We start from the raw sequence: 11,432 nt of genomic DNA on the forward strand, positions 1-11,432 counted from the left end.
GTCTCGATCTCCTGACCTCGTGATCCGCCCGTCTCGGCCTCCCAAAGTGCTGGGATTACAGGCTTGAGCCACCGCGCCCGGCCTCTACTTACATTTTGAAAAGTGTTTTTAGTTACAAATAAACTTTAAACCTCTGTGTAGGAACATGTGAAAAGTATAGGCATAGTCTCTTCACTTTCTCAGTTACTTCCTCTCATGCAAAGGTTCTGATCACAGTTAAATTTCAGTGTCTTCAAACAGGGATAAGTGGGTTTTTTAAAGGAGGCAAAGTCTTATACTTATTTCTATAACCCCAGTGATACTTTGGTTGGCTGGTTTTAAAAAATCTTACTGCACAAAACGGAGATGACCCAGTTTAGAGAATCTCAATTAAAATAAGTGCCCAGGTGAAGACAGATGGGTAGACTTCATGCAAAATGAGGAAATGTACTTTTCTGCTCCCGTCTTTCCTTAATATCTTAATTTCAACCCCTCTTTTCCCAATTCAGGATTTTCCCTACTCTCTAATCATTTGGATTAATAATTTAAATTACATACCATTCTAAGGTATGCTTGAACCAGTGTTTAAAATTAAACTTGTATTTCTTGTTGTGGAACCAAAAGTGTCTTCTGGAGGAGACAGGAGATTAGTAAAGGGTGTACTTAGGTGACCTGAGGGCAAACCTGGTCAGTCATTTTATCAAGAAATAGGTGGGATACTTGAACAGCCTCAAGTAAAGCTTCTCTTATTCCCTGTTCTCCTGGCACTGGCCTTCTGAGAGTTGTTAACATTGTCCTCCACCCCCGGGGATGGGACTGCCTGCCCACTTTGTAGGCCAGCAGATCCTAACTTTCCCAGTGAGAACTTAGGAAAAAAATAAAATTGTAGGTCCCCATATCAGAATTTTTCTGTTTTATTCTCTGATTAAGAAGTACACATGACCAAAAAAAAAAAAAAAAAGTACTGAATTCATACAGTAGCAGCTTTAAGTGACTATCTAAAGCTTGATATTCAGGGCCGAGCATGGTGGTTCACACCTGTAATCCCAGCACTTTGGGAGACTGGGGCGGGAGGGATCACAAGGTCAGGAGTTTGAGACCAGTCTAGCCAATATGGTGAAACCCCAGCTCTACTAAAAATACAGAAATTAACTGGGCATGGTGGCACACGCCTGTAGTCCCAGCTGCTTGGGAGACTGAGGCAGGAGAATCGCTTGAACCCGCGAGGCGGAGGTTGCAGTGAGCCGAGATCACACCACTATACTCCAACCTGGGTGACACAGCAAGACTCCATCTCAAAAAAAGAAAGTTTGATATTCACTAACAATGCTTGGTCTTTTCCAGTGGATTCTCAGACCATTCACAGTAATTCCTGAGGGCCCATAGGTTAGGGATCCCTCACTATTCAATGTCAGGGGTCAACTACCTTTGATATTATTTCACTTCGCATTTAATTATTTTTCATATTGCACCTTTATTCTCCAGTTTTGAAGTTTAACACAGGTGTAGTATGTTTTTTGTCGTTATGTAATTGTTGTGTACTTGATTCCTTTTCTGTCTTTTCTCTACTTTTTTCTGAACTTTCAAAAAAAAAATTAACACCTAAACTGCAAGCAGATTACAGAGAGATAACAATCTTAATTGGATTTCTGGTCATATCACAGGTGATAAGCCATCACAGGTGACAGACTGTGAAATGTTACAGCTTATGCTCCTGACTGGTTGTCCACTAGTAACCTGTGGCAGCGGATCCCAAATGCAGACTCCCTGCTTCGAGGCCATGGTTGTGGGTGGGGGCACTGAAATACATAGATTCTTCGGTCCCCCTCTAGATATTCTAGACTCACTGGGCCTGGGGTGGGGTCTAGAAACCTTGAAAGTTCCATCGGTTATTTTGATGCACAGTGAAATTTGGGAACCACCAAGTTTCATTACAATCCATACATCTGCACGTAGTGACATATTGATAAACCTTTATCTTTTTTGTACACTAAAGGACCAGCAGCATTGGACGCATGCCAGCATGTCACCTCTATCGTTTTTTTCTAGGTTGGTTTCTTAGCACTACCAAGTTGAACATGGGTGTGACTCCTGAGCTCTAGTGTCTTTTTAGGAGGCAGCTTGGAATACTGTCAGTACTGGATTTTAGAGAGCCTGGCTCCTCTAAATGAACTCTTGGCCTTGGTTCCTCATCTGTAAAAAGATTTTAGAGTAGCCTTTTGCCTTTAAGTGTTTACCATAAACTAGATGAAAGAGCATTCCTCTTTATTTGCAACCCCTATTATTAGTGTTATTTTCATACATAGTTCACTTTTCATTAACTGCACTCCAGGCGTCATAGCTGTATCAGCCAGCATCTTTAGACTTTCTTCCTTCAGTTTGCTATAACAAAGTACTATAAATTGGATGGCTTATAAACAACAAAAGTTTATGTCTCACAGTTCTGGAGGCTAGAAATATGAGATCAAGGTACTGGCAGCTTCAGGTCTGGTGAGGATGCATTTCTTGGTTTCCAGACAACTGTCTTCTTGCTGTATCCTCATATGGTAGAGAAAAGAGAGCTTTTGAGGTTCTCTTTAAGGACACTAATCCTTTTCATGAGGATTTCTACCCCCTAACCCAATACCTTCAAAGACTCCACCTCCTAATACCATCACATTGAGGGTTAGGATTTCAACATAAAAGTTTTGAGGGGATGCAAACATGTAGGCAGGTAGGCAAACTTATGATGACCAAGAACCGGTTCTCACCTCAGGAAATGAAGCAGTAATGGTAATATCATTTCACTGGAGAAGTTACTGCCTGTTTCTAGAGGGAGAGGGCTGAGTAAGAGCTCTCCCTACATTCCACCTTGGGAAAATTGCCATCAGATATCATGTAAAAAGTATGAAGTCATCTTTTTTAAACACAAAGTATGACTTCATGGTGTAGACAGTGTTAAAAAATCTCTGGCCGGGCACGGTGGCTCATGCCTGTAATCCCAGCACTTTGGGAGGCCGAGGCGGGTGGATCACCTGAGATAGGGAGTTCAAGACCAGCCTGACAAACATGGTGAAACCCTATGTTTACCAAAACACAAAATTAGCCAGGCATAATGGCGCATGCCTGTAATCCCAGTTACTCAGGAGGCTGAGGCAGGAGAATCGCTTGAACCCGGGAGGCGGAGGTTGCAGTGAGCCGAGATCGTGCCATTGCACTCAAGCCTGGGCAACAAGAGCGAAACTCCGCCTTTAAAAAAAAAAAAAATCTCTCTCTGTATCTAATCTAAAACAAATTTTTTGGTGGCTTACACTTATAATCCCAGCACTCTGGGAGGCTGAGGTAGGAGGATTGCTTGAGCCTAGGAGTTCAAGACCAGCCTGGGCAACATAGTGAGACCTCAGTCTATACAAATGAAACAGAAAACATTAGCCAGGCGTGGTGGCGCATGCCTGTAGTCCCAGCTACTCAGGTGGCGAAGGTGGGAGGATCACTGGAGCCTAGAAGTCAAGGCTACAGTGACCCGAGATCATGCCACTCACTGCATTCCAGCCTGGGTAGTGGATTAAGACTGTTTCAAAAATAAAAAGTAAAGCAAGTTTTAGTTTTTGGTAATACCCATCACAAAGAGATACTAAAGGATTAATAATGGTGATCACTGCTGTTTAATGAGAGAATACCCGTGGGTGTGTTGCTCTCTAGTTTCCTTCTTTCTCTCACTTAATTCTGAAAACATTCCTGTGAGGTAGACAGTGTCTGAGCTCTTTCTGCCTCTTGGCCAGTCTGGGCCGTGTTCTTCCCATTACCCGCTATTCGGTTGCCCATACTTTCTCCCACCTTTTTTGCCATGTCATGTTTTCTTCCTCAGCTTGTATTCTCCTCTGCTTTTCCTTTGTAATAGCTCATTCCCCTAACCTGTTGCATCTCTCACACCAAATTTCAGACCAAGAGAAAAACGTGTGATGGGTTTGGGGCAAGTACAGGCCCATGGGTAGGCTTTTTATTCCCTCCCTCTTCATCTCTTCTTTCTCTTAAATGAAGGCATCAGACTTTGTAACCAGTTAGCAGAGGGCATCTTGAAGGAGTTTGTCTTGTTCAGTATCAAAACTCCTGACATTTAACCCTCTGCCTAGTACATGGGCATTCAGTAAGTGAGTGAATAAATCCAGTTCACATCGTATATTTATTTAAAAGAGTAGTTTTGCTGGGCGCAGTGGCACTCCAGAAGCCAACACAGTGCTTTAGAATGGTGGCCAAATTATGGTGTACCCATGTAACAGTGATTTATAATAACAGCTAACAGGGTTGGAGGAATGTCTTTAAGTATTAATATTTAGAGAACCCAATTATAGAATACAAATTGAAATGAAAATTGAATAACCTGTAACTGGATACTTAACCATTCTCCTCCCTCTCCCACCTAACATGGTTTATAATGTAAAAAGTATGGCCATCTATTAGATTCTTTTTCAGGTGAGATTATGGAGATACAAGAGCAAGGAAGAACCAGTTAGTGGGTCAGAAAATGAAACTTCTGTGCTTACAATGGTCATAAATGATGTAGCTCTGAGCAGAAACTGCTGTCATTTGTCACTATAGCGTCTAGGTGCTGAGATGTGTTTCTCATTTAAGTATTGTTTACACTTTCCTACGTGTCAAGGGGAGGTTTGAGAATTGAGGCAAGTTTCCTGCTTCTTCGTAGCTAGGTAGGTTTAGAATGGTTTTAACATTCTTTTATCATCCACTTTACTTACTTGACCAATGGCTATGGGTTTGTGGCAGTTCTGCATCCATTTCTGTACTTGTTTTGTAAAGAGAATCCACACAGTAAACAAAAGAGAGGAGAGAGGTAATCTTTCCATCTTTTTTAGTACACTGTAAAAACTGGGGTAGTGCCACCATCTGCTTATTTGTTGATGTATTATTCACAGTGCTGGTCCCAAAGGTGATAACATCTATGAATGGAGATCAACCATTCTAGGGCCTCCAGGATCCGTGTATGAGGGTGGCGTATTCTTTCTCGATATCACTTTTACACCAGAGTATCCCTTCAAGCCTCCAAAGGTAAGAAATCTCCCTGTATGCTCAAATTTACTAATTCCCACAAGAGAGCAACTGTTGAGGTTTTTCTAAATTTAATTTTTAATCACAAAACCTAGATTTATCTTATGTCCTAATAGAGCTGAGTATTTTAACATATACAAAACACTTCTTTAGGTTGATTTTGCCTTATCTGGCAGAGACCATTCTAGGAGTAAGTGCTTTGTTTTGATGGTGCCTAAAATTGTGCTATTTTTAGTAATATTGTCATCAACCTAGAATTAACCCTGTTTTCCAGCCCATAGAGAAGGGTTTTAAACAGTTAAAAATGGTGTCAAGCCAGGTGCAGTGGTGTGCACCTGTAGTCCGGCTACTTGGGAGGATTGTGTGAGCTCAAGAGTTTGAGTCCAGTCTGGGCAACAAAGTGAGACCCCAAAAAAAGGACAAGTCAGGGGGTCAACTAGAGAATCATAAACAACTAGAGAATCAGAATCTCTTACCAAAGTTTTGGATTCTATTCTGCTCCCTGTCATGTTTTGGTCTTGTTCAATTCCTTACCTCCAGGCCTCAGTTTTCTTTCTAGGACAGGTGGGGATTGCCCAAGTCACCCATCTCTTGTACTCAATCTATGCTTCTCATTCAGTCAGAAATAAAACGCAGTCTTTGGGGATTAGGTAGACTGCCAGACAAAAGTACAATTGCAGCAACAAGAAGTAATCGAAAGTCACTTTTTTAAAAAACTGGTAAAATTACAGGTAATTTTTACTTTGTGTTTTGGTATATTTCACAAATAAAAATTACGAGACCCAAATAACACCTGCTCATGTGGCTTGTGTTCTGCTGTGGTCCTTGCCCATTACTGGCTCTGCATCCATGCACTCGATTATATAGATAGTAAATTCTGTGATTTAGGTAGACAGGATGTCTATGGGACCTGATGTAAAGGTCAGAAAAAAGCAGAGTAGACTTCTCTTCAAATTTTGTTCAGCTTTTTGAGTGTAGTCATTGTTTGCTAAGTATGTTGTTTAATTATCTTTAGGTACCTATTATGTTGCACTTCAGTTTTTAAGAGATATTTATGATTCTCAGTATTTTAAAGCTTACTTTGAGGCAGTGTAGTACTACCAGCTAGCACAAGAGGTCAGCAAACAATTAACTATTCAGACTTGGAAATGTTAATATTTAAAAGATTTAAAATTGCTAAAGATAAGGCCGGGCGCGGTGGCTCAAGCCTGTAATCCCAGCACTTTGGGAGGCCGAGACGGGCGGAGCACGAGGTCAGGAGATCGAGACCAGCCTGGCTAACACGGTGAAACCCCGTCTCTACTAAAAAATACAAAAATCTAGCCGGGCGAGGTGGCGGGCGCCTGTAGTCCCAGCTACTCGGGAGGCTGAGGCAGGAGAATGGCGTAAACCCGGGAGGCGGAGCTTGCAGTGAGCTGAGATCCGGCCACTGCACTCCAGCCCGGGCGAGAGTGAGACTCCGTCTCAAAAAAAAATAAATAAATAAAATTGCTAAAGATAAAATTAGGAAGTACTGAACTTACCATCAGTGGATGTAACATTTTAAATGAAATTGACACTCAGATGGTCAGTGAACACTTTCTAATCAAATTTATTAAACAAGTCTATCTTCTTGACAGCTTTAATTAAAACTGCTTTTATTCACCTTTTTAAAAACTACCTATCTGGGAGTTGGTTTTTTTTTCCCCCCTTTCTAATTAGGGTCATTCGGTTGAGTATTTAGCAAAAAGTTTGTTTGCTGTTTAACTATTGTTTGACACTTCCTTGTTTTCCTTAGGTTACATTTCGGACAAGAATCTATCATTGTAATATTAACAGTCAAGGTGTTATTTGCTTGGACATATTGAAAGATAATTGGAGTCCAGCACTAACCATTTCTAAAGTCCTCCTTTCTATCTGCTCACTTCTTACAGACTGTAATCCTGGTAAGGTTAATAATTCTTTACCTTGTTTTATTTTTCCTCACCTGAAAAGTACTTGTTTCCAAAAGCTTTCAAAGGACAAAACTAATTTTTCTGCAAAACTTTATGAATATAAAAACTAATCTGCTTTTCAAAGAAAGTTTTAATCGAGAAGTTACTTCAGTCTACTAGTTGAGACATACAACTTCATTAATCAGTATATTCTAGCAACAAGGTATTTTAAACTGAAGACTAAGTTTGCCTTGGGCTTTTACAGTCTCAGTTATTCTTCCTCCTCTATTTTTTTTTTCCTGTTGCTTAATTTCCCATATAGTTGTTATAAAACAAATCATACACTTCTAAATGTCAAGTCATCTGCCTGGCAAGCCTCACCCTTGCCTGTGGGGTTCAGTGGGCATGTGCCCCATAGCTGGTCACTGAGATGGCACTCAATTTTGAAAATGGTATTTATTAAATACTTAGTGACTACTGAATTGTGACTTTTTTGGGACTTCATTTCATTTAAAAAATATTTTTCTGTAGTCCCAGCTGCTAGGGTGGCTGAGGTGGCAGGATTGTTTGAACCCAGAAGGCCAAGGCTGCAGTGAGCCATGAGCATGTCGCTGCACAGAACTCCAGCCTGGGTGGCAAAGCAAGACCCTGTCTCAAAAAAAAAAAAAAATATATATATATATATATGTGTGTGTGTGTGTGTGTGTGTGAATACTTAATTGGAGGTCCAGGTTTTGCCTGGCAACCTGGCTCTTTAACCAGTGTAAAGGTAAATAGTGTTGCACTGCAACAGCCCCGAAGACTTCACAGTATTCACAGTGCCATAACTGGTGACATTGAGCTAAGGGTCACATGAACACAGTTGGATGTTCATTGTAGTCTGGAGCCTTGACCGCTCCAGTCTCTAATGAACTCAGCCTAACACATAAGAGTAAAGAAACTCCAGTCAGGTGTTGTTTATTGGGAGAAAAATGGAATGAACTAAGATACAGACAGACGAGTACACTAAGGCCTGAGCATTCCCTCTTCCTCCCACGTTACGATTTTTAAATTTTTGATGGACAAATATCCAGCGTGGTGGAGTGGTGTTTCGAAGATGGGTTTGATCACACATACTTGGTTGTACATGTCTACCCAAGCTGTCACTAATGTATTTGCTAAAGTTTAAAATGTTCTTTTCCTTTCTCCAAAGTAATCTACATTCTTTTCTTCCAGCCGACCCCTTGGTGGGAAGTATTGCCACTCAGTATATGACCAACAGAGCAGAACATGACAGAATGGCCAGACAGTGGACCAAGAGATACGCTACATAAACTGGGTTTTCACAATTCTTACATTATTTGTCACAGAAGAGAGCTGCTTATGATTCTGAAGGGGTCAGGGAGGGTGGGAGTTGGTAAAGAGTAGGGTATTTCTATAACAGATATTATTCAGTCTTATTTCCTAAGATTTTGTTGTAACTTAAGGTATCTTGCTACAGTAGACAGAATTGGTAATAGCAACTTTTAAAATTGTTATTAGTTCTGCAATATTAGCTGAAATGTAGTACAGAAAAGAATGTACATTTAGACATTTGGGTTCAGTTGCTTGTAGTCTGTAAATTTAAAACAGCTTAATTTTGTACAGGTTACACATATGGCCATTTATGTAAAGTCCCTCTAAGACTACATACTTTTTGTTTAAAACAAAATTGGAATTTGTTTTCCCTTCTTGGAAGGGAACATTGATATTTAACAGAGTTTTTAGAGACTGTCATCTCATATATATAAAATGGACACGTGGCTGTAAAACACCATATAGGAGATGAGTAATATGTTTTATTTTATATGCCAATCTACTTTGTTTAAAAAAGGTTTAAATCAGGACTTGTGAAAACCTGTAGTGAAATACCTTAAGCTGTTAACTGTAAGGCGTGGAATAGGAGTTGCTCAGTGGATTGGTTATATGTTGTGGACTACTTAAGTCTGCATTTGTTACTGTGCTAATAAACAATATTAAAAACCGCCTAATACTGCTGTGTTCACTTACTTTTATTTTGCCTTTTGGTTGCTATTTGCAGATTCTTCTGAAATTGATAGGTATCTGCTTCTAAAACAAGCTAAAAATAATGCATATTTAGTAGGTATTATTTACCCATATTAGGATCTGTACTTTACACAGCTGTAGATGTTGAGGTATCCTAGAAAAGGTTAAATAATCTACCTCATTTAGGCTTCAAAGACAAACCCTACTGCATTTTTTAAAAAAGCGTTTTCTGACTTGCAGATGCTGTAGTAGCAAGTACATGAGAAATGGGTTCTGTCAGGGATAAACTGGTACACTGCCATAGGGGGCATTTTGGCAGTACCTAAGTATATACATGGCATGACCCAGCAGTGCTGTTTCTGTGTGTCTCTTTCAGAGAAACTTACATTCATTATAGAATTTAAAAAGAATTGGTAACTCTGTCTGTACTAATTTAGACTAAGTTGCATTAGTAGGAAACAAAGCAAACGAAGGTACTTATTTAAAAATCATTATGAAAGCATTGTCCATGTATGTAACATGCATGGGGGGAAAAGCTAGATTAATATTCAATAACGAGGAAAAGGTAAGGGGTGAGTTAGTGTCTGAGTGGCAATTTTTTGACCAAAAAATGAATTTATGATGGGAAATTTTGAAGAATGCTACTGTAGCAGCAATAGCTGATTTATAAGTCTTGTCTTTTATATGTAGTAGTTCTTCACTTGAGCTCATGAAAAAAAGTATTCCATTTAAGATGTTACAAATTACTTGATGTTTTAATATGTTCTTTGCTGAATAGCTTATTTTACATTTCAATCAAAATAGTTATTTCACAGATGAAACCACTAGCTTCCTTCCTTCCTTTTAAATTAATAAAGTTACGGTCAGCCACATTGCTCAAGTCCTGCCAAAATCTTTAGAGAAACAACACAAATTCAGACATCTAAGTTAGACCATCTAGAGCCCAGTATTTTTGATACTTTTATTGTCTATGACTAGTTTTCTAGAAAACTATTCCAGAAGATACAGTCTTCCTTCCAGAAAATACAGCTTTACTGTCCTAAAGTGCCTAATCATGTTCAACAGGAGGAGCAAACAGTTTGCCCTCAAGTATCTGGTCTATCAACTGGGATCTGGCTGAAGAAAAAACGGCCTTAGAGTGTGATGAACCTACTTACACTACCTGGTACCTCAAATCATGCTAAACATTCTAATTTGACCCTAAATCATGAGTCTTAGTCTGTTTAGCAAAATCTCCACAAGATGAAATTTAGCTTACTACCCCAAACTGTTCAATGTTTTGGGTCCAATTTAGACATAAAAAGTGTTTTATAATCCTAGACATTAATGAACTTTTTAAAAACAAAGTCATGTTTGAGCTTAGAAGTTTGCATAATGTAACAATGATTTATGGTATCTTCTGAAACAGCTTGGGGATGGGGTGAGGTTACACATAGGTGCATTTGCATAACTGTCCAAACTTTATTTTACTGTTTTCACAAGTACAATATAAATAACAAAGGTGCTAATTTCAAAGACAGGTTTCAAACAATGAGAATAAGAATATATTATTTCATAACAGGCAATAATAACCTTAGCCCAAATACTTTTAACATCTAAAGTGCATTAAATGACTTCCTTGGGAATTTTCCTAAGGACCAAAGGTAGATACAAATGGCCTATTTTAAATAGTGATATTACTCCATGTTCACAGACACTTAAAGGCAGTCACTATTCAACAAACAATTGTGGAATTACTGATTTTTAGTTCTCAGAACTAGAGTTCCCTTTGTTTTTCCTCCCAGGCAAAGGAAAGCTTGATTTGCTCTGGGGTTGAGAAAGTTTACTGGCTAATAAAGTGAATGGTTCAATCAGAGTTTTCCGATCTGTAACAGTCACCTCCCACAGTCTCACCTTCTCACTTTTTGCCCACTGCTGTGCCACTTCAGCATCCACTTGTCTCTGCTCAGAAAGGTCGATTTTGTTTCCTAACACAACAATTGCTACCTGAAAGAAAACGGATTGAAAAGATCATACTAGTACTTTGCCAACATCAGTTCCTGGGCAAAATGGAGACATAAGGAAAACTGTTCCACTTAACAAACCCGCTTCATTAAACTCATTCTCAAGTGTGACTGGATATTAGGGTATCGCCTTACTCCTTAATGCGTTTTTGTTAAAAATGCAGACGCTCGGCTGGGTGCAGTAACTTATGCCTGTATTCCCAGCATTTTGGGAGGCCGAGGCTCACGGATCTCTTGAGGTCAGGAGTTCGAGACCCCCCTGGCCAACAGGGTGAAACCCCATCTCTGCTGAAAATAAGAAAATTAGCCGGGCATGGTGGCATGCGCCTGTAGTCCCCTCTACGTGGGAGGCTGACGCAGGAGAATCGCTTGAACCCGGGAGGCAGAGGTTGCGGTAAGCCGAGACGGCACCACTGCACTCCAGCCTGGGTGACTGCACGAAACTCCATCTCCAAAAAAAAAAAAAAAA

At 39.8% G+C, this 11,432-nt stretch overlaps 2 protein-coding genes across 11 annotated transcripts in view; one reads left to right on the forward strand and one right to left on the reverse strand.

The window, feature by feature from the left end:
• UBE2E1 (ubiquitin-conjugating enzyme E2E 1) overlaps positions 1–8,946 on the forward strand; it is an 86,323-nt gene extending 77,377 nt beyond the window's left edge. For 4 of the 6 annotated variants that reach the window (XM_011933747.1, XM_011933746.1, XM_011933748.1 and 1 more), the window contains 3 exons: positions 4,890–5,022; positions 6,800–6,947; positions 8,151–8,946. In XM_011933747.1, the coding sequence (XP_011789137.1) occupies positions 4,890–5,022; positions 6,800–6,947; positions 8,151–8,248 (379 nt within the window). In that variant the 3' untranslated portion in view covers positions 8,249–8,946. Of the gene's footprint in view, positions 1–4,889; positions 5,023–6,799; positions 7,585–8,150 lie in introns of those variants that run through there. The other 2 variants (XM_011933744.1, XM_011933749.1) reach the window with 1 other exon arrangement.
• A 741-nt stretch (positions 8,947–9,687) lies between these two features.
• NKIRAS1 (NFKB inhibitor interacting Ras-like 1) overlaps positions 9,688–11,432 on the reverse strand; it is a 67,533-nt gene continuing 65,788 nt past the window's right edge. For 4 of the 5 annotated variants that reach the window (XM_011933764.1, XM_011933766.1, XM_011933763.1 and 1 more), the window contains one exon: positions 9,688–10,946. In XM_011933764.1, coding sequence (XP_011789154.1) covers positions 10,704–10,946 — 243 coding nt within the window. In that variant the 3' untranslated portion in view covers positions 9,688–10,703. The remainder of the gene's footprint in view (positions 10,947–11,432) is intronic. The other variant, XM_011933762.1, reaches the window with a different exon arrangement.

This window comes from Colobus angolensis, unplaced genomic scaffold (assembly GCF_000951035.1).
Source record: "Colobus angolensis palliatus isolate OR3802 unplaced genomic scaffold, Cang.pa_1.0 Scaffold129, whole genome shotgun sequence".
Classification (NCBI taxonomy): Eukaryota; Metazoa; Chordata; class Mammalia; order Primates; family Cercopithecidae; genus Colobus; species Colobus angolensis.